General features: G+C 38.2%; 1 protein-coding gene across 1 annotated transcript; it reads left to right on the top strand.

Moving 5' to 3' along the window:
* The first annotated feature begins 672 nt into the window (after window positions 1-672).
* Window positions 673-24,686, top strand: LOC117341445 (monocarboxylate transporter 12-like). The gene is made up of 7 exons (XM_033903293.1): window positions 673-948; window positions 12,987-13,263; window positions 13,597-13,740; window positions 16,847-17,611; window positions 17,917-18,186; window positions 19,644-19,769; window positions 21,559-24,686. Exons 2-7 carry the CDS (start codon window positions 13,011-13,013, stop codon window positions 21,759-21,761), a joined length of 1,761 nt encoding a protein of 586 aa, XP_033759184.1. The 5' UTR covers window positions 673-948; window positions 12,987-13,010; the 3' UTR covers window positions 21,762-24,686.
* The last annotated feature ends 203 nt before the right edge of the window (window positions 24,687-24,889 follow it).

The following is a 24,889-nucleotide window of genomic DNA, read 5'->3' as shown; positions in this document are numbered from 1 at the left end:
CCGGATTGTCGATCAGCATGCTTTTAAAACTGATAAAGCACACACACTCTGTTGACGTCCTGGTTAACGACATTGTGTAAATCAAATATTATTGAAATTCTTATCGTTATATAGTAGCATCCTGCTTGCGATTTGCGAGATGTAATTATGTGGCACAGGGGCTCGGTTTTTATATTTAAGTAACATATATGATATCAGTTAACACACACACAAAAAAACACTATACAGAAATATTTGTATATTTTTTGAAACCTTATGCCCATTTTATTTATCGATAATAAGGTTTCATAATATATATGAATAATGTATTTAAAGTGTTGTGGTTGTTAACTGATGTCATCTGTTATCTAAAATCTCGAAACTGAGCCCCTGTGTTCCGTAGTTGTTGTACAAAATACAAAATCTCTGTTGAAGAGGAAATAAAGAATGTCTGTCTGTCTGTCGATCTGTCTGTCTGCCACTAAATGTAATCAAATATTTATTGTTTAGCAGAAGATATATTCCTAATTGACATACTAACAGTATATACCACGGCATCGACCTTGTTTACGCTTTCTATGTGCACTATGACGTCACACTTTGTTTAGATGAAAACACTAAGATTTCATCAGTAATCCCCCTCTCGTGGGCCCCAAATAATCATTTGCGATATCACTGCTGGGCGACCTTGACAATTTGAATTATTACGCAGGCCACAGCTACACTTTAACACTTCCAATATAAAAACCATGGTGGTGTGTCACAGCGTGTATAGTGCATCCCAACTCGGTCTTAACTAGATCATATTGAAGGACTCTTCGCCATTATATTCCGCACATGATGAGCTGGCCCTAAGTCATTGTGTTGTTTTGTGATGCAGACGACGAGCTATCAGTTCTAAAGGGATGGCTATAATCACAGGAGAAACAATATTTATCGTATTGGACTAACGATAATTCCATCTTAAAGGTATGTGCGTATTTCATCACGAACATGTATATTTATATATATATATATATATATATATAATATTGAGAGAGAGAGTCAGCTGTTTTGTGGGTTTGTGACGTCATCTCATTATTTACTCTACAACAAGCTGTGGGAATCCCCCGAGAGTCTAAAAATGACCGCCGGGAGACGTGATTTGTGCTTGAGATCTCGTATTTTTGTATAGAATTGTGAAAGGCAACGTAGTGCTAATTATCGAAACCTACAATTAGACCAGTATTTTCATCCTGAACAGGGAGGGGGTGTTTTTGAACGCCGGTCTATTTTTCTATTAGGCGCCGAACAATACAATGTATATGAACAGTAAATAGCGACTTCGGGTGATGGATATCATCTGTCTTTAATTAGGCAGTGCAAATATGAAGGCATGTTGAGTACAGCACAAAGGCAGATGTCAATTATATTCGGCCAGTGCCCGGTCTAGATGGACCAAGCCAACATGACCGATAACATGCATATGTAGACATCTTATTAGTACATGAGTTCTAAGAACAACATATACGGACCACCAGATATTCCGTACAAGAGATACCCACGGGGTATATTAATTTTCCTTTCACTAAATAGAAATAATATCTCTGTTGATTTTTTTTTTATATATATTGATATTTTATAACTCCTAAGTATATTGTTAGGTCAAGGTCAAAATTGTGTTCCTTCGTTTGTTTCTATATACAATATATACATGTATATAATTATAGAGCTGATTAAGTATTGTTGAAGTGATAGTTTAAGATGTGAATTTCCTGTTAGCTTCCTGATATGTATTTAAATACAATAATATTCGTATATAAGTTTAATGTATATATTTGGAATATGAAAAACAGACGATTATTGTCTAAATGTATGGATGTATGTATATCTGTGTCCTATACACAGGGGCTTGGCACGTTTTATGACCCTTTGGTTCGATCCCTAGAGCACTTACATTACCCAGAATGAAAAAAAAACTAACCCTTTTGTCCGGTCCCTAGATAACTTATAAATAATTACCTAGAATGAAAAAAAACAATCCCCCTCCCCCCAAAAAAACCCCAACAACAACAAAAAACCCAAAACAAAAACAACCTTTGGTCCGATCGCTAGATCACTTATAATTATTATAACTACCAGAATAAAAATGACTAGTCCTTTAGTCCTGCCCCTAGATAACTTTAACTAAAATTCCATATATCCTTTTCTGGTCTTCAAAGTCACGCTGATATTTGTGAGAATACCATTGGATTTTCCATCGCTCAAGCTGATTCTATTTATTCCAGCTGTAGTAAATTTTGATTGAATGTTTTGGGAAGCTATGATGCTGTGTCTCGCTGTCATCAACTGTCGTTTAAAGATATAATTTACGATGATTTGATATAAAGGCCGGCAGGGGTCAGGGTATCGTTTCATTTATAAATGGTCATTCACATCTAAAGCGGCCTGGAACAGACGAGTTGTCAAGGCTACGTCTCGTAAATGACTGCACAGATTTTCACCAAGTAGCTATAGGGCGATCAACGGGCAGAAGGGCGAGCCCAACGGGTGAAATGGATGCACGATAGAGAAAAGGATGAGATTTCGGACACTAACCATATCACATTGCATTCACTGTATACGGCTATATACACTACTGGAATTGGGGTTGGGAGGGGGCTGGCGGGGGAGGGGGGGGGGGGGGGGGGGGAGGGGGGAGGTGATGGAAAGAATAGTAATGCTATATCGACAATACACATAATTTGAGATGTGTAAATGCTTGTTATTTATTTAATAATCTATTGTATGTATGCAAAAATGTGTTCCCACTCCCGGGGAATATCCACTCTGGAGAATATCCACTCCGGGGAATATCCACTCCGGGGGACATCACTCCCGGGGAATATCCACTCCGGGGAATATCCACTCCGGGGGACATCACTCCCGGGGGATATCCACTCCTGAGACATCCACTCCGGGGACATCCACTCTCCGGGGGACATCCACTCTCCGGGGGACATCCACTCTCCGGGGGACATCCACTCCGGGGGACATCCACTCCGTGGGACATCCTCACCGGGGAATATCCACTCCGGGGGACATCACTCCCCGACATCCCGACATCACTCCCCGACATCACTCCCCGACATCCCGACATCACTCCCGACATCACTCCCCGACATCACTCCCGACATCACTCCCCGACATCACTCCCGACATCACTCCCGACATCACTCCCCGACATCCCGACATCACTCCCCGACATCACTCCCCGACATCACTCCCCGACATCACTCCCCGACATCCGTCATCACTCCCCGACATCACTCCCCGACATCACTCCCGACATCACTCCCCGACATCACTCCCCGACATCACTCCCCGTCATCATTCCCCGACATCACTCCCCGACATCACTCCCCGACATCACTCCCCGACATCCGTCATCACTCCCCGACATCACTCCCCGACATCACTCCCCGACATCCCGACATCACTCCCCGACATCACTCCCGACATCACTCCCCGACATCACTCCCCGTCATCACTCCCCGACATCACTCCCCGACATCCCGACATCACTCCCCGACATCACTCCCCGACATCCCGACATCACTCCCCGACATCACTCCCCGTCATCACTCCCCGACATCACTCCCCGTCATCACTCCCCGACATCACTCCCCGACATCACTCCCGACATCCGTCATCACTCCCCGACATCACTCCCGACATCCCGACATCACTCCCCGACATCACTCCCCGACATCACTCCCCGACATCCCGACATCACTCCCCGACATCACTCCCCGACATCACTCCCGACATCCCGACATCACTCCCCGACATCACTCCCCGACATCACTCCCCGACATCACTCCCGACATCACTCCCCGACATCACTCCCCGACATCACTCCCCGACATCACTCCCGACATCACTCCCGACATCACTCCCCGACATCACTCCCCGACATAACGTTCGTTTATTCCGTTATCGTTTGATTTTTAATTACAAACCCAAAATATAAATCTTTATCTACACTCCCCGACATCACTCCCCGACATCACTCCCCGACATCACTCCCGACATTACTCCCCGACATCACTCCCGACATCACTCCCCGACATCACTCCCCGACATCACTCCCGACATCCGTCATCACTCCCCGACATCACTCCCCGACATCACTCCCGACATCACTCCCCGACATCACTCCCGACATCACTCCCCGACATCACTCCCCGACATCACTCCCCGTCATCACTCCCCGACATCACTTCACTCCCCGACATCACTCCCCGACATCACTCCCGACATCACTCCCCGACATCACTCCCCGACATAACGTTCGTTTATTCCGTTATCGTTTGATTTTTAATTACAAACCCAAAATATAAATCTTTATCTACATATGTATCTATATACCAAACAACACGTGCCAAGAATGAGCGCACGTGAATGTAAGGAATCGTTTACACGTATTGTCTTTAACGCCCTCATAACCTAAGGTCATACGATGTAGAAACCGATGAAGTGCGCCTGCGCTAGTACTCCTGTGTATCCCGTCAGGGTGGCGTAGGGCCAAGCTACTCCGACAAGGACATTGCTATCTAAATGTCAAACATGGTTCCCTATATAGATACAACATTACATGTTTGTTAAAACACATGTCACTTTTTCACGTATTCCGTTATTCGTTTACAGTTTTCAGTACCGATATTCATTACGGAATTCGGATTTACTCGGCTATTGTCGGTAAACTTCGGCGGCGATTATATACACGTAGCGACAAGGTAGGTTCTGATGGCTTATGGTTTCGGTCAAATAACCACTTATTATTACTAATATTATATATTATTGGTCAAAATGACAAAAAAAAAAAAATCTTTTTCTTTTACTTGAAATTTAACCTATTGTGACAATTTCGTGTTTAGGCGTAATGTAGCCATCCGACAAGAGCAAAAAACATCAACTATTGACGTCATTTAATCAGCACTTCGACATTATAGCTATTATTTGGCTGACAAAGTTTATATAGCGATTTTAGACCCGATGCTCTCGTCCCCGACTGGCCGAGATTGATGTATAACAATGCTAATTTCACGGTTGATTGGAGCACTACAAAAGTAGTTACGATCAATAATAGAAATATTCTGTGTGAACATCTGTTAAACCTCGTGGGGTAGTTATTTATTTAACGTAACATGTTAACAAATGCATGTTTAGAAGTGCACATGTTTCATACAAATCAGATCACACGATTGATTATCACATTGCATTGTATACATATATATAGGTTTTAGTTTCAAGTATACAACGTTTGGAGTATCTGTCAGACTGTCACAGCGACATCGAACATCAGAAGTGATTGTTTCCCGAGTCCGCTTAGGTCTACCACAAAAGTTAAACTATTTGTCTTCATGTAGTATTTAGATATACATGTATATCCCATATATATAAGATTATTTGTATCAATATCTTATAAAATCTCTCTCTGTCTCTCTCTCTTCTTTCCCCCCTCCCACTCCCCCTCTTTTCACCTTTCTCTCCGTCACTCTCTCTGTCTCCCTCCCCTTCTGTCTCTCTTTCTCTCTATTTCTTATAAAATTAGATTGTAAATATGTAAATAAAACTGCCATCATGTGAATTTTCTCTCAATGTAAAATTGTATCGGGAGAGGGCTTAATATAAGTTGGAAAACTTGTGCCCAATCCCTTTGTAACAAATTGTAAATTACAAATAAAATATGTTTAAATCAACATCAGGAGAAGCCGTCGTGACGTAGCGGTAAAGATGTTAAAACCCATTTTGAATTGAAATTATCGTAATCTAAAAATGGGCAAGTTCAGCGTGATTTTGAAAAAAAAAACTTTAACACTATTGAATTTGTTAACTTTTCAAACGGATTTGTTCCAAAGCAGAGCCTACTTACTTGGCTCAGTGTCCAGGGACAAGATGGTCGGGTGGCACAATGATGACACACTTGTCTTTCACATGGGCGGCCGGGGTTCGATTCCCCGATTGGACATGAAAAGGTAATAAGTCACCCTGCCTGACCACGTGGGTTTTCCCCAGTTTCTCTCTCTCCCCCCCCCCCCCCCCCCCCCCCCCCCCCCCCCCGCAACAAATCCCCTCGCTATACTTATTAAATATAAGTTGGTATAATGTTTCGCAATTGTTTTAAAACAAATACAGTTTACGCGCTGGAACTTGACAGGGCTCCGGTTTTTTTGTTTTTTGTTTGTTTTTATCATCGCCTTGTGCCTTTTCCCTTTGTTATCCCCACCGTTTGTAAAGCTTATTGTATCGTTATTGACTCAGAATGACCTGTATGTATGAATCAGACATCAAAAGACCGGGTATTGAAAGATTGCACGGGGATATGTTGTTTTATTAAATAAAAGAAAAAAAAAAAAGTGTATGATAATTAAGCAATAAAGATAGGGTAATAACCACAGACCAGATTTTAGATGAGAGTGCCATATGTTTGCATTATGAATTAAATAATCCACGGGTCTGTATTTTAGCGGCAGAGTCCGACCAGAATGACCTGTGGTGTTGCACTTTGATAAGAATATTCATTATATTGATAAAATCCCTGTGTTGTCAATGTAAAATTGAAACAAAAAACGAAAGGTCCAAAACAGTCTCCCTGCTGAACACAGTAGAATTCCTTATCAAAAGGTTTTGTTAACAGACCTGTGCACACATGGAACTACCCAGTTTGAATATTCCACGAAAGGGTCAACGCGACATGTCATTCTGGTTTGACTATATGTATACCATGGTTAAACAAGGCAAGACAAAAATCAGGATAAAAAATGAACCACTGCGGTCAAAGGAGATGTTTCTCCAACCTGTCCGGAGCCTTAGTTATTATTATCCAAAGGGACGTGGCTTTTTCCAACTTGCGGTCGATAATGTATGTATCATATGTCATAATATAAATGTGCCGTGGATTGGATAATTGTGCCAAGTCCCTGTTACCTACATGTAATTCAGGAAGATATCTGATTATCTCACCCTCCATCTTGCATATTAGCCTCCGGCCTCCGTTCTCTGCCCAATATACCAGAGCCCCGTTCGATTTGCACTCTTCTAAGAAGAGAAGCCTTCTAAGAAGATCGTATTCCGTTATATGTAAATCGAGTAAACCGGGAGAATAAAACAAAAAATAAGCAAGTTTTTAAGTTTTCTCAAACACGATGACACAAACATGTGCATGTACATGTATGTGTTATAAATCCTTCTCTAGTGAAACTCATCACTCGCACACTTAAAACATGGTCGCCGCCATCTTGGAAGATACATCTTCCACCTTTGAGACGGAAGAGTAGAAGATCTTCCAGAAGCAGAAGAGCTTCAAATCGAGTGACCGGAAGATATCTTCTAGAATCAGAAGAGTGCAAATCGAACGGGGCTCAGACCTCGGTCTGATAACTGAGTCATTATGACAGACCCCTGTCTTATACCAGCGCCAATCTGAAATCAATTAATGTTTATACAATGTTCACATCTTCACACGTTACATCGTATGAAATGTTCTTCTCGGCCATTGGTCGGTTCTGCCAATTGACGTCATCACTGGCCTCAGACCACAATTATACTTCCGGGTCGTTGTACACGAATGCAGTACATATGGAAATTTCAGGACTGTTGCTAGATATTTTTCCTGATTCAGCTGTTACAGATATGTGCATAATTTTAACATACATTTGTTGTTCAAAATCTATTCTAGTGAGAGAATTTTGTTTTGACACCATCTTCATGTTTGTTTGTGTCCAGGGACACAAGGAATTATAAGACCGGAGTAGTGATATTTTGTAATTTTCCCGATTTTCCCATAACATATAGAGGGTGGTAACATTTAAACAGACATATCTTTCTTAAATGCAGGTCATGAGGTACTTTCCAGCTCACTGTAGATTCAGCTTAAATAGTTATAAATAATCATATTAAAATTAGATTTTTTACAATATTTTGAAATATTTTTATTTTCATTTTACATTGGTATAACATAGAGGGAAATTAATTGTGGTCTGAGGCCCACTGACAGTCTACCGCAGCCTCGTCCTGAATATGATTAATCAGATCGGACACGACCCCTTGTTGCACTCCAGCTCTTCCTGGCTTGGGAGTCGAGATGTAAGGTTACTAGTTCACAACATGACAGTACTATTATTTTGTTGTGTTTGTTAAGGATTTGGGTGAAATTTGACCTGACAGGTAAATTATGAGAGTCATTTCAACCTTGGTCCGTCAAGAGTCAGGGCGCACTAAGTTGAAGGTCAAAAGTGAGGCGTGGTTAATGGTCCATGGAGATACATCATGGTGTAGGAAGTTGAGAATGACAAGAACACATGATATCCTAAATTTAGTCGCCTCTTACGATGATTTTTTTTATCAACAGGTACAGTTCTAAATGCAGGGTAGAACAGTATTAGTTATAGAGGCCGAAAAGACTTTCAGATTTGGACAATAAAAATCGATGACCTTTTAAATACTGCTTGGTTGCTCAATTGGAGAACTATTTGGCCTACATTTGTAAGCGGATGTGTTAACTGAAGCAGAAGACGCTTATCATTGAGGAGCATATGATCCCATATAAATTTAAATGGTTACCTTGTAAATATAGTGTTCGTAATTTATGTCACTATTTCATCATTATCAAAGTTGGAATTACATCTAATGATCTTCTCCATTTTCGTTTTAGCTTGTTCCCCATCCCCATGATTTTAGAATGTCATCACTATCCTTTGTATTGATTAGTTTAAAATCACATTTCACTACATCGCTTTTTCACTGTCTTGCTCTTTTCCCAATCTTATTTTTCACTCATCGCCCTCGGGGGTCCATTAATTTCTGTTTTCATTTTTTTTTTCAATTTCCTGTGTTTTGATTTTGTCGCCATCTTGTCTCAATTTCTTTTTAAAATCAATCATTGTGCACCGGTATTTCATTTTCATCTTACTTAAAGGGCATTGCCTTTCAATTGTCATCAATTTAAGTTTTCAATTGTTCAATAAACAGTGATTTTCACAGTTCCCAATCCAAACAAATCAACACAGCCCATTCGTTATAATGAAGCTTTCAGAGAAAATATTTGCACTTATCCGCCCCAAGTCAAAGTCACTGTGAACTTTGTATAACACTGGTGTACAGCTTGACATGGTGGATGTTTCCCTGAGTCAAAGTCACTGTGAAGTTTGTATATCATGGTTGTACAGCTTGACATGGTGGATGTTTCCCCAAGTCAAAGTCACTGTGAAGTTTGTATAACATGGTTGTACAGCTAGACATGGCGGAGGTTTCCCCAAGTCAAAGTCACTGTGAAGTTTGTATAACATGGTTGTACAGCTAGACATGTGGAGGTTTCCCCGGGTCAAGGTCAAGACCAATGTCCAGTTATCTTGAGAGTAAATACACATATCTGCTGTCGTAGTCTAACCTAGGACCACCGACACTTGAGTGATTGTAGCGACCCACAGTGTGTCTCTGCTGAAAGTGTATCATTTTTGTATAGAATCCCTATTTGTCCCTCGTCACGTTTCCCAAGCATACAGAGGAAATTAATTTCATTTTCTTTAAAATTTATGAAATTAGTTGTGAAATAAAGCTTTAATTAAATCGAATTAGAACTCTTTAAACAGCTCTTAATCCAAATACTTCGTAAATAATTCAGAAAAGGCGATATCCCATATCTTTCTTAAAGTGATCTTGGCGTCATAATCTAATCTGCATGTACTGTCATTCCATTCCATTTTATGACGTCACAATAGGTCATAGTTCATAGGAAAATATATCGCATGATAACATACAAATATACACCATTACAGTATAACTTGTACTGTGTTTGTGAGTTTTAAATATCTGTATTCAGTAAACATTATCACGAATGGTATTCAACATCTCGCACACCTCTATCGATAATGTATTCAAAGAAAGGATTGAGCGATCACTCCGCGGTATTTACCCCGTCGGGAACCTCAATGACGTCACAACAGCTGCAAAAGGAAATTGATTTTGTGACAAACAGCTGATCGGAAAAGTACTGTATGCGTGGTACCCTTGTACATGTGGTATGTTCCGTGAATCTGTGAATTGAAAGTACTAGTGGTGTGAAATAATTGACCTCCGATAAGCTCATGTTTACAAAGTAAACGTTAACAATCCGGAATTGTCTGTCTCAATGCTTGAAGAAGAATTTCACATCAATGTATGAATACACTTGTATTATGATTGATCCTCGGGCGTTTGTAGAAATAAATTGAATATTAATGAAACAATATTATACCAGGTATATGCCCTTATAGAATAAAACAAACCAAACTTACGTATACTACACGTTAGTATCTAATTTTGATTCTAATAATATTTGAAACTACAAATGCCTGTGATTAATGAAAGTCATAGTTTAACGTTGTCTATAGATCACGGAGACCTTGTACACATTGCTGACCTCTACTATCAGATATGATACACGGACCTCAGGATTCGTGCCAAGTTCCCGTGTCTCATATGACAGCAAGAATAATAAACCCGCTGGGTAAACTAACAAAATTTAAGAAAGAACTCCCACCATCAGCTTAATTTATTTTACCTGCGGAGAGAAGACTTATGTCGTTACGAGTTCAGTGTGAAATTCGTTTTTACTTCAGGGGAATCCGGTTCAGTGAATTCAACGACTGGTTATATTTCAATCATTTTGTGGAATTAGTTATTTTCCTTATGGGGTTTTATTCAGACAGATGTTGGTCCTCTTGTGTAGTTTTTAATTGAGACCTTGAAAAATAATTATGTCCTTTTGCATTTCATGCCTGAAATTGACAAAAAGATGTTTTATTTCCCTCCGGGAAACATGATTCATTGTGCGTATGTTTATATAATATCGCATTAGCATTAATTCCTGTCTATCACAGGGACCTGAGAATGAGTTATTACTGTCTATCACAGGGACCTGAGAATGAGTTATTACTGTCTATCACAGGGACCTGAGAATGTGTTATTACTGTCTATCACAGGGACCTGACAATGTGTTATTACTGTCTATCACAGGGACCTGACAATATGTTATTACTGTCTATCACAGGGACCTGACAATGTGTTATTACTGTCTATCACAGGGACCTGAGAATGTGTTATTACTGTCTATCACATGAACATGAGAATGAGTTATTACTGTCTATCACAGGGACCTGACAATGAGTTATTACTGTCTATCACAGGACCTTACAATGTGTTATTACTGTCTATCACAGGGACCTGAGAATGTGTTATTACTGTCTATCACAGGGACCTGACAATATGTTATTACTGTCTATCACAGGGACCTGAGCATGTGTTATTACTGTCTATCACAGGGACATGAGAATGAGTTATTACTGTCTATCACAGGGACCTGAGAATGTGTTATGACTGTCTATCACAGGGACCTGAGAATGAGTTATTACTGTCTATCACAGGGACCTGAGAATGTGTAATTACTGTCTATCACAGGGACCTGAGAATGTGTTATTACTGTCTATCACAGGGACCTGAGAATTTGTTATTACTGTCTATCACAGGGACCTGAGAATGTGTTATTCCTGTCTATCACAGGGATCTGAGAATGAGTGATTCATGTCTATCACAAGGTTATGAGAATGAGTAATTCATGTCCATCACAGGGACCTGACAATGAGTTATTCCTGTATATCACAGGGACCTGAGAATGAGTGATTCATGTATATCACAGGGACCTAAGAATCAATAGCAGGTCCATTTTTAACCCACAAGTGTCTTGTGTCTGAATTAGACAGGCCACCAGCCACTACGTTTTTTGTTAATAATTGCTCCCTTAATCCTTATATAAGATTATCTCCCCTTGTTTGAAACTTAGAATCAGACATATCCAAAAGACCAAAATATTAAAGCTCAATTTCAGTCAAAATATCAATAATCTAGAGACAGGTGGCCATTCTTGTGTCTGAGTTTGTTAGACGCTTTAGATGTTTATATCAAAACACGATGACAATTTCCTGTCGACGATGCTAAAGTTTTATCATTCGGATAGGATTATGTCTTATCAGATTTAAAATGTACACACAAATTTCACACTAAATCTTCCCCAGGGTGCATTGCGATTCCCTTCATAAGGGAACCGCATTGCACTCTGGGAGAGAGTGTTTCCAAATTGTTCGGTTATAAAACAAACAAACATGCTCTGACGCAATCTGGGTCGCATGAACGTTTGTGAATTAACAGTACAGAGCAGAGAATATGAATATTAACAGATGGATAACAATAATGAATGGTAAAACAGATTAATTAATTATCTCATTTATATCAATAATGAATTTAGCAAATTAAATAAATTCATTTTGAGTTACTTAAATAAATAATGTATGAAATTTACATGTATTTGGTCTATCATGATAATATCTAGACATATATCTCCGTCTGTTATGGGGTCACGGTAGCCGAGTGGTTAAGGTGTCTCGACACATTATCGCTAGCCCTCCACCTCTGGGTTACGAGTTCGAAACCTACGTGGGGCAGTTGCCAGGTACTGACCGTAGGCCGGTGGTTTTTCTCCGGGTACTCCGGCTTTCCTCCACCTCCAAAGCCTGGCACGTCCTTAAATGACCTTGGCTGTTAATAGGACGTTGAACAAAAAGAAACAAAAAACAAAAACAAAAACAAAAAACAAACAAACCGTCTGCTATTGAGTATAAGTTGTTGATCACAGTTAAATAATAAATGAAATGGCAGTTCTATGTAGAAATTCCTTAAATAAGATATTCTATGTTTGTTTACATGGTAAATTGATGTGTACTATTTCAATAAGAATATAAATATTCAAAAAATAGATACCTTTGTGTAATATTTCACAGCGCACATATTCCATTAATGAGATCATAGCTTGTTTGGGACGTCCCTTTAATATATGTAGGTGGTAGATATTTAATTGAAATTCGTTTTGTATACATTTCATGAATAATTGACTCTTTTCAAGTGGTTCGGATTTCATTAATATTTATGTGGCGTATATTGTATTTTAACAGTTATCCTGACAAAGCTTGACAAATATGGCGACCAAGGTTAAAGAGAACGGAACCACAGTGAAGACGAACAGGACCCCGGCCCCTCAGCCCCCGATTCCGCCGGACGGAGGGTGGGGATGGGTCATCACGTTCTCATCATTCATGGTCAGCTTCCTAGTAGACGGTGTCTGTTTCACGTTTGGAATATTCTTCCCGGAATTCCTCAGACATTTTGGTGAAAGCAAAGGAAAAACACAAATTCTTGGATCTGTTCTGAATGGAGCGTACCTATCTTTAGGTAAGACTTGTATTCACTGATTTTGAGCAGTAGTTTCGTAAGCGGCGACTGAATGTTGGATATTTTCTCGATAAATAATTCTTTCTTTACTGAAGTCTGCCTAACACTGCCTCAATTTTAGCTGAAATAACAACAAAATCACCTGCCAAATTAGCATTATTTAGATTTAAATTCAGCTTCTACATATGATCTGTGTCACGTACGTTAAACTGAAAAAAGTGATATTTAACAAAATTGTGTAATGATGAACTTTCACTGGAAATATGGGAGAAACAAGCCTTAAAGCGATATTTTACACGTACATAACTGGATGTTTGTTTCACTCATCCTTAGGTCCAGTGGCTGGAGCGCTAGTCAACAAGTTTGGATGTCGTAAAATCGCCATCAGTGGAGCGTTTGTATCCAGTATAGGATTGTTCCTCTCCACATTCTCTCCTACGCTTGACGTCATGATTATCCTGTATGGAGTCGTCGGAGGTACTTCGGTTCATTTTATTTTATTGATGAGTATGGCGTAATGATATACTCAAAATATTTATCGATCATATCTACCGTATTGTCCTGGAAGATACTGTACATATATTTATATATTTGTTAACCCGAACCGTGTCATTACCCCCGTTCGACACTAAATCCTACAGTATCTACCTGTGGTCCTGTATGTCACTAAATCCTATCTACTGTGTGACCCAGTATGACACTAAATCCTATCTACCGTGTGGCCCTGTATGACTCTAAATCCTATCTAACGTGTGGTCCTGTATGTCACTAAATCCTATCTACCTTGTGGCCCTGTATGACACTAAATCCTATCTACCATGCGGCCCTGTATGCCACTAAATCCTATCTACCGTGTGGCCCTGTATTTCACTAAATCCTATATACCATTTGACCATGTATGTCACTAAATCCTATCTACCGTGTGACCCAGTTTGACACTAATTCCTATCTACTGTGTGGCCTATATGTCACTAAATCCTATCTTCCATGGGCTCTGCATGTCACAAGAATATATCATATCTTGTAGCACATAATTGTACAGCATTGATAATTATAACTACCATTCTAAACGAAGGGTTGTACTGGAAATAGCAAATAAAGCCTTAATATTGCGGTCGACGGAGTACAATTCAATGTACACCTCTATAAAAATAAGTGTCTGTCCGGATATGGCTTTTGCCAATGTGGAATAACGGTTAAAACAATTGATAACGCTTGCAAATATATAAAATATATAATGCATACATATGATATCAATGTAAGACCTGTTCAAACTATCCAGCAAAGGGCTCCAATAACGGTGCGTAATACTCTGTGTGGGTAATGCTATACATCAATATATACGTATCGTAATACATTCATCAGATTCGTAAACAATATGTAAATTCAATTCTGAACTGGACGCGATAAGGCATACTCCATACTAATGAAAACTAAAACTTATTAGAATTCAATTCAGCTGTCGCCCTCCATATTAACAACTTAGTGTGATGACGGAATAAGCAGAAGAAAAACTTCAATAATAGATCCTTGGCTGTTTGAATAATAACGAGATTTTAAATGCACCGATTTGCAACGCTTTAACATGTTAAATAAACTGGTTACAGGTTGAAAATGCTAATATCTATCTCAATTTAGCCAAAAGAAATACTCAAAAAAAAAATAATCAAGCATGGCTTAAACTTTAAGGACGATTTTGTGACAGGGTTATAAAGTAAGGCATACTTGACTAAATTGTTTACCAAAATGTGTGACGCGGTGGCCGAGTGGTTAAGGTGTCCCGACACTTTATCACTAGCCCTCCACCTCTGGGTTGCGAATTCGAAACCTACGTGGGGCAGTTGCCAGGTACTGACTGTAGGCTGGTGGTTTTTCTCCTGGTACTCCTGCTTTCCTCCACCTCCAAAACCTGGCACGTCCTTTAACGACCTTGGCTGTTAATAAGACGTTAAACAAAAGCAAAAACCATTATGGGTCGGATTAGACAGGTTTTGCTATATGTGATCTCAGAATGCCTCCAGTTGTAAACATCGCTTTGTGGTTCACTTACTCATCAAAAATAATCAAAACTTGGTATTCTACGGTGTAATAAATAGCGAAATTGAGAAAAGGGTCGAGAAGATAATTGCTCTCGAGTTTATGATAACATTTGGCCCCAAGGTAATCTACTGCCATAAGAAATGTAATTGAAACTCGCTAATACGTCTAATTAATTGCTAGTTTTGTAATGTGACCGATGTCATTCAAACATTTGACACATTATTGTTCGGTCTCAATTCACGACTACGCCTGTGGAGCAGGTGATGTGATGCTACCAGGTCGCTGCAACCAGCGAACGTGGTGCCTCGGTCAACGGGTGTGGAAGTTTTGCAAAGTGATGTACATGTTGAATGTTTTCGAGACAAATTACGCACGGTTCGTCATTAAATGTGATAAATTTGGATTGTCATTTTATAATTAGTGTTGTGAGAAGGACGAAAAATCACGTGTATGATATCATTCAATACAAAAAATGATGAAACTCAATTTAAACCTCGCGAAACAATTATATAACAATTGAGGTCAATCGTGTCGCGGTGATGAAGATGTGCCCGTGCATATTTAACACTTTACCTATAGGCAATGTCACACTTTCAAAACTCCACTTGTTTCTTTCATTTTCCTTTCTTCTAATTATTCATCCAATCATTTATCTTTATCGTTTTTCTCGTCTGTTGACTATTAATCCTTTTCCTGCTCTGTCGCTCAATCCCCATTTTCCTATAATTCCATTCTTTCCCTCCTACTTTGCTTCCGTCGTCCTTTCCCTCATACCCTCTTCAATCCTTTCTTTGTTTTACTCTCTGCGGGAGACTGGAATCAGTTTGTCCGTCCGTCCGTCCGTCCGTCCGTCCGTTTGTCTGTGCACAGGTAATCGCCTTGTTCGTCATTACACATACTATCATCAAGGTTAGGAACTTAATCATATTCGGATATCTACGGTTGGTTACACTTCACTACACTTACATTGTGGTCAATGTACCACAAGTGTGGCTTAGCGTAATGCACTCAGCCGTGGGTATCCCACGATAGAACTCTATCGGTTATTATTGAAAATACCAAATTTCGGGAAAACTGTGATTGTCGACACACTGTTCAGACTGTTCAGGTATGGCCTCAATCGACAAACAGATTTTTAAAAATCTTATTTGGTATATGATTCAATATGTATATTATGTAGGTCTGTCGCTAGGCTGAATAGCTTCATGAAACATCGCATGACCAGATTTGAGTCGGACACTAAGGTGTGTCAAATCTGTTTGGCTATTAATAAGATGCATGAGGGCTGATTAATAAGTTGTGGGCCTCGTTTTGAATGCCCTATATAGTCAGATAATAGTAGGACTTAAAAAGAACATCCTTCTGTACCTCCTTCAATACGAGGCTCACAACTTATCAATCAGCCCTCGTGTTTTGTTATCTTAATACCATATGTTGTAGTAATAAATGGAAAACCTCGTATTGTATTAAAAAGTAGTTTATTCAATTCAGATTAAACCAATCACAATTCAATATACATGTATTTTAACCAATCACATTGCAGGATCTGGGTTCGGTCTGATCTACCTTCCCGCCATTGTGATGGTCGGTTACTACTTCGATAAGAGGCGAGCCTTCGCTACAGGAATAGCGGTGTGTGGTTCCGGAATCGGTGGATTCGTCTTTGCTCCATTGTGTGTGTTCCTATTGGAAACTTACGGTTGGCAGGGAGCGATGTGGGTCATTTCCGGTATCGTTTTCAATGGCGCCATATTTGCATCATTTTATCGTCCACTAGAAGAAAATAAATCAATTTGTAAAAGTGTCGAGTGCGAGCAAGTATCAACATGTGATATAAAAACTGAAAAAGATCCTTTCATTTTACAAGAAAATGGAAATAAAGATATGAAAACAAACGATTTGGGACTAAATCCCATCTATCGTTGTCGTTCTGTGGAAATCAAATGTGACAAGAACGGGATGGACTGTGCCGCACGACTTGCATTTAGCCAAGATTTGTCATTACTAGACACCGGATCCGGAAGTCCAAAACAACAACATGCGCACAAGAATCATTTAAGTCCTTTAGTGCGGAAGGATATATTTTACAGTGGAAGTCTGGAACATATTCCTGAGCGAGCGGCAGCTAAAAGTGACTGTGATTATGTAGCTAAAATGACTATTCATAGCAATGAAGATATACCAGACATGAACAAAGTCTCGTGTTGTTCGAGATTTTGTGTTTTATTTAAGGAGACTTTTGACTTTTCGTTACTGGCTAGCCCTACATTTATAGTGTATGGCGTGTCATGTTTTCTTTGTATGTTCGGTAAGCCATCTTGTTGATATAGAAATAAGTCACGTGCCAAAATGTTTGATTTTTCATGAAAAAAAACAACATTTAAGTTAAAAACCATGTTGATAGAAAGGTTTTTTTTTCGTCTTTGTGTTGAAAGTAAGGGTTTTACGCGCTTGTTTGTTTAAAAAAATATACAGTGAGTATCAAAAAAAAACCAAATAAAAAAACAAGTGAAAAGTTAAATGAATGCAAAAACTAAAAAAAGAAAAAGTAAATTGATATCCAAACTCGCAGCTGTTAAAACCTAGACCTCTGTTTTTATCTCTCCATTTCAGGGTTTTTCATTCCATTTAATTTTCTACCTGCCCTTGCCCAAGATCTCAACCTCACAATCGGCGAAGGCGCTCTCTTGATATCGATCATCGGCATTTCTAACACAGTAACGAGGATTCTGGTTGGCTGGGTTTCTGACCAATCATGGGCCGATTGTCTCCTCATTAATAATGTGGCGCTTCTGGTTGGAGGGCTGATCACGTGCTTCGTGCCATTCTACAAGATATACGCCGTCCTGGGTATTTATTCCGTGCTGTTCGGCGCGGCCATTGGTAAGTCTTATTACGAATCTAACTTGTTTTTATTAAACAAATAAGATCATATGACGATTAGGTGGCATTTCTACGCTGGTAGTACAAAAACAAAACATTCTGCCAAATGATTGAAATACATTTCCAAGACAAACGCAGCTTCATTGTTTGAATACACTTGTGACAAATGGACTTAGGGTGTTTGTGAGATATCTCTTGCGTATTTACATAAGGACATTTCACAATGTCGGCACCATCAACTAACACGTGACTCCTGTAGAACAACAAACATTATTTATTTCAAAGCAATTACGAACCAATATACGCTACCAAAATACATTACATAAATCAACCTTCTTGGTCCGGATGGAAGCACGTGAGGGGTCAGTGCGGGAGGAAACCGGACCACCCGGAGATAACCCACGTGGTTAGACCTCACACATCATTTCACATCCGATCGGGGAATCGAGCCTCGGCCACCTGAGCGAAAGGCGAGTGTTACCACTGTGCCACCCGACCACAGTAAATCTTGTGTAAACTCAATGTCTTGTGAATTGTTTATTTTTAGGTTAAACGATATGGTCAACACAATTCTACTATAAACATAAACTGAAGTTGTGTAATCTGGAAACCTGTATAAACCAGACCTTTAAACTTTATGTATTGCTGTATAACTTTTCTATGTGAATGAACATGTATAAATTTCTATGTAAAATGAACCTGTATAATCCAGATATCTGTATAAACAAGACATTTGACTAATTTCCACTATAAATGTGTCTATATAAATTAAACTTGTGTTATCCGAATACCTGTAAAAACCGGAACCTTCAATTAGGTGTTACTGTATACATTTCTATGAACAACTGGACCTGTGTAGTCTGGACACCTGTATAAATCGGACCTTTAATTAGGTGTTACTGTATACATTTCTATATAAACTGGACCTGTGTAGTCTGGCTACCTGTATAAACCGACCTTTAATTAGGTGTTACTGTATACATTTCTATGTAAGCTGAACCTGTGTAGTCTGGCTACCTGTATAAACCGACCTTTAATTAGGTGTTACTGTATACATTTCTATATAAACTGGACCTGTGTAGTCTGGATACCTGTATAAACCAGACCTTTAATTAGGTGTTACTGTATACATTTCTATGTAAGCTGAACCTGTGTAGTCTGCACACCTGTATAAACCGGACCTTTAATTAGGTGTTACTGTATACATTTCTATGTAAGCTGAACCTGTGTAGTCTGGATACCTGTATAAACCAGACCTTCAATTAGGTGTTACTGTATACATTTCTATGTAAGCTGAACCTGTATGATTTAGATTTCAGATTTTATTTTAATATACATTGCGGAACACAACAAATCTCATACACTTTTTATATATTTTTTTTTTTTTCAAAAAACATGTCTTAACCGGCCCCTGTGAATATCATTCTAAATCAATATTCATTTTTACAATCTTACAGCGGCGTTTGTGTCCCTGCGGTCAATCATTATGGTGGAACTCATGGGGATTGAGAGACTGACCAACGCATTCGGACTGGTCACTCTGTGTCAAGGATTATCTTCATTTATTGGCTCGCCCATAGCAGGTAATCTGTAGTTAATAATCACGTGACCATTGTGACGATATTTGTGGTTAAGAAAATTAAGTATTTGTATTTGAAAGGCATACATCATTGTTGTAACTAAAACTAAATGAGTTGTCTCCCTTGAATACCAACAGTTCCATTAGTTTTAGTGAGCGAGAATATGGCACGCCATTTATTGAATATATTTTCATGTTATTGAGATATAACTCGAAAAACTTTATATAATCTTGATAAACCGATGAAAAAAATATTGAAGTTGCTCCCTTATAACCAACTTTACTCTACAAAATCCCTGTGGAAATCGACTTTCATCGACGCACTCGTTTTCTCTTAGACCTCTGCCAGTCAAAATCGGCGTTACAGTCGGCGACATCATTTGACGTTATTTGACGTTATTGTTAACATACCAGCACGATTAAATTGTTTACAGATATCTGGCCCCGGTCTCTTCCTAATTGGATTTTTTATAGGAAGCATTGTATTAAATGCGATTTGTAATAATATTTTCATATAGAAATTCTAAGCTAAGGTAATGAATATGGGTGTCGGGACAACTGAACAGGGTAAAGGGAGGTAATTATGAATACGAGAGATCGCTAAATCGTGGCACTACGTCATGTATACATAATACGTCACTGGAATTGACCACTATGTCTCGGACCTGTCAATAAACGAAAAAGGCGATTTCTAAGAATTATACATAGTACCCCAACTTCGTAAACGTGTAAAGGGAGATAACCACACAGACATGTCTCAGACGCCAAAATAATTGTCGCGAGATTTAACTTTGCTTTTTATTTCATCTTTCCATTTGGGGTTGTTCAGTTACTACTTATGTATGGTAGAATCCGTAGAAAACCATGATGATTTACATAGCAATGACATAAATAAACACGATATCTAATAACTATAATGCTGTGGACCGAGGAGAAGCTCGAAGTTGAGTGACTACAAATTAAAATGTATGGTGGACTAGCGTTCTGGACCCAGTTGTTCAAAAGGTGATTAGCTTAATCACTTGATTAGTGAAAATTTCATCATTCATTTGTTGAAAAACCTGTGAGTATATCATCTTTAAATTAAGCCAGTTGAAAGAGAATTAAGAATTCCAGAATTTCATAAAGTTTTGTCAAGTTAGTTCTACGAGAAATTAATATATCAGGATTTGAAAAATGTTGTTAAATGTGATTAGCCTAATCACCTTTTGAACAACTGGGCCCTGGTAATGCATTTTTGATGAGAAAATTTAGGATGAACTCACCTTCTGATAATGCTTTTTTGACATTAAGAATGGACAAGAGCGTCCTGGTAATCCTTTTTTTCACGAGAAAATTGAGGAAGGACTAGCATTATTCGGAATGCGAGAAGACTGCTGGTTATGCATTTTGACAAGATAATTTAGGATGGTGTTATTATATGCATGTACTGGTCAGTAAGATATCTAAACTACATGTATTTATTATGTAAAAAATGTAGTGTTATTGTCTAAGGGCAGATAACTCTAATTCCTGATATTTGTAATGTTTTTTATTTCATTTTATTAGTATGTACCTAATTCCGGAAAATATGAACCGGATATCGATGATTTTTTTTTTTTAATTTTTAGTTGAGAGAGATGGAATAAAACGATGGAAGGCAGACGATGTTTCTCAGTGAATTTTTGAATTAAAAATCCTCTCACAGCCAAGGAAGCCCTTCTAACATAGCAATGGATTAGCGTCCTGGTAAAAGGCATTTTTGATATTTTGTATTGACTAGCCTCCTGGTAATGGTTTTTTTTCTGTTTCAGGTGCATTAGCCGATGAGACCGGCGACTACAACATTACGTTCTACCTGTCCGGAGTCACTTTGAGTCTCGCTGGGCTTATCTGCTTCCCACTGCGGAGAATTTCTAAGTGGGAAAACTCCAAGAGGACACAGAGAGATGAAACAATTGTACCTACAGTCTCCGTTTCTGAACCGGAGAAAAAACCGATGCTAGATCAAACATAGGTTGATATTGAAATTACTGTTAAATTGTTTGATAAAAAAACCGGAATGTAAGCTGTTAGTGTAGCTTCTGGCTGGTGACGAGGGGAAGTTCTCGCCTTGAAAAAATGTACTTGAGGAATTTAAATAACTCTCTAGTAATGAATCGTCAGTGATAGAGGACTTGACACAGTCACTTTTTCTGTACGTCATCAAGAACATAGCGTACCAGCGTGTTGAGATATCAAATGACATTAATTCGTTTCAAGGTCTATCAAATGAGGGTTGAGCAGTCTCTCAACACATTTGACATTCAACTGATCAACTTTTTTTGCCATCTACATCAAACTGTTAACAAGATACTGCTAAATTATATCCCAAGAGAACATGTCACCAGTAGAAAAAGATTTGTGTGACGTCACTTCCGGATTTGATGCCAGAATCTATACCCTTGTCGCAAGGGAAGAGTGAAAAACGGCCATTCAAAAAACCGTTATATCGCAGGTTGTGATAACTGACATATCGCTAACTACGCCAAACATTCTCGATTTACAGATAGACATTTTATCATTATTTTTTTACAATATATATAATATGATATCTGTATAGGTATAATATTGGGTTATAAGAACAATACATGTGACGCATGTTTCCATTGTCTTCCTAAAAATCCAAAATGTGTAGAATTTAGAATCCGAATGGTGTAGCAATTATAAATTATAGTACAGCGTGCTAATTTAATTCCTGTGGATATTACTTCGTGTTTATTCATGCGGGTGATACCGCATGCCTATTCCAGTGAATACTATCGCATGTTTATTCATCTGGATAACATTACATACTTATTCATCTGGATAATATTAGATACTTATTCCTTTAGATAATATTATATACCTATTCATCTGGATAAAAGTATATACTTATTCATCTGGATAATATTATATACCTATTCTTATGGATAAAATTATATACTTATTCATCTGGATAATATTATATACCTATTCTTATGGATAATATTATATAATTATTCCTTTAGATAATATTATATACCTACTCATCTGGATAAAATTATATACTTATTCATCTGGATAATATTATATACTTATTCCTTTAGATAATATTAGATACTTACTCCTTTAGATACTATTATATACCTATTCATCTGGATAAAATTATATACTGGATAATATTGTATACTTATTCCTCTGGATAATATTACATAATTATTCATCTGGATAATATTACATAATTATTCATCTCGATAATATTAGATACTTGTTCATCTGGATAATATTATATACTTATTCTTATGGATAATATAACGTTCGTATTTCTGTGGATAATTCTATATTCTTACCCCAGTAGAAAATACGACGTGTTTATATCTTGATTAATCTACGTAATTATTCCTGTGGATAATTCTACATCTTGTGAGTAATTTGACGTAATTATTCCTGTGGATAATGTCGCGTTCTATTTTTTTCGGATAATATCGCATGTTTTGTTCTTCATTGGATAATATTGCATCCGTTTCTCTGTGGATAATACCGCGTTTTGATAACTGTCGATAATACCGCGTTCTAATAACTGTCGATAATACCGTATGCTAATTTCTATGGATACTACCGCATGCTAATTTCTATCGATAATACCGCATGCTAATTTTTGTCGATAATATCCGCATGCTAATATCTGTGGATAATACCGTATGCTAATTTCTATGGATAATATCTGATGCTAATTTCTATGGATAATACTGCATGCTAATTTCTGTCGATAATACAGCATGCTAATTTCTATGGATACTACCGCATGCTAATTTCTATCGATAATACCGCATGCTAATTTTTGTCGATAATATCCGCATGCTAATATCTGTGGATAATACCGTATGCTAATTTCTATGGATAATATCTGATGCTAATTTCTATGGATAATACAGCATGCTAATTTCTGTCGATAATACCGTATGCTAATTTGTATGGATACTATCTTATTCTAATTTCTATGGATAATACAGCATGCTAATTTCTATGGATAATACCGCATGGTAATTTCTGTCGATAATACCGTATGCTAATTTCTATGGATACTACTGCATGCTAATTTCTATGGATAATACTGCATGCTAATTTCTGTCGATAATACAGAATGCTAATTTCTATGGATACTACCGCATGCTAATTTCTATCGATAATACCGCATGCTAATTTTTGTCGATAATATCCGCATGCTAATATCTGTGGATAATACCGTATGCTAATTTCTATGGATAATATCTTATGCTAATTTCTATGGATAATACAGCATGCTAATTTCTGTCGATAATACCGTATGCTAATTTGTATGGATACTATCTTATGCTAATTTCTATGGATAATACAGCATGCTAATTTCTATGGATAATACCGCATGGTAATTTCTGTCGATAATACCGTATGCTAATTTCTATGGATACTACCGCATGCTAATTTCTATGGATAATACTGCATGCTAATTTCTGTCGATAATACAGCATGCTAATTTCTATGGATAATACCGCATGCTAATTTCTGTCGATAATACCGTATGCTAATTTCTATGGATACTACTGCATGCTAATTTCTATGGATAATACTGCATGCTAATTTCTGTCGATAATACCGTATGCTAATTTCTATGGATACTACTGCATGCTAATTTCTATGGATAATACTGCATGCTAATATCTGTCGATAATACATCATGCTTATTTCTGTCGATAAATACCGCATGCTCTTACCTTTCGATGATTATACGTGCTTGATCCTGTGGTTGATATAGAATGCTTACTTCATTGGATAATACCGCATGCGTATTCCTGTGGATAATACACGATTAATTATCAGGAATGAAATCACGACGTTGGGTTATTTTTTTCATCATTTCTCGTGAATTATAAATAGAATAACACACGGAAAGTTTTTTTTACTGTTTGTTTGTTTGTTGTTTTTTTTTTTGGGGGGGGGGGGGGGGGGTTCCTTTTTAGCTCACCTGGTCCGAAGGACCAAGGTGAGCTTATGCCATACCGTGGCGTCCGTCGTCCGTCGTCCGTCCGTCCGTCAACAATTGACTTCTTCTTCATAACCACTGATCAGAATTTGACCAAATTTGGTCAGAAGCATCCCTATGGG

The sequence above is a fragment of the Pecten maximus genome, chromosome 13, assembly GCF_902652985.1.
Source record: "Pecten maximus chromosome 13, xPecMax1.1, whole genome shotgun sequence".
Classification (NCBI taxonomy): Eukaryota; Metazoa; Mollusca; class Bivalvia; order Pectinida; family Pectinidae; genus Pecten; species Pecten maximus.
Note: the sequence above shows the minus strand (reverse complement) of the source record. Positions and strands in the feature narration are given on the sequence as shown.

Coding starts and splice junctions, on each gene's coding strand:
- LOC117341445 (XM_033903293.1), top strand. CDS start 13,011: ATGGCGACCAAGGTTAAAGAGAACGGAACCACAGTGAAGACGAACAGG. Junction 17,612..17,916: donor ATGTTTTCTTTGTATGTTCG/GTAAGCCATCTT, acceptor TCTCCATTTCAG/GGTTTTTCATTCCATTTAAT. Junction 19,770..21,558: donor TATTGGCTCGCCCATAGCAG/GTAATCTGTAGT, acceptor TTTCTGTTTCAG/GTGCATTAGCCGATGAGACC.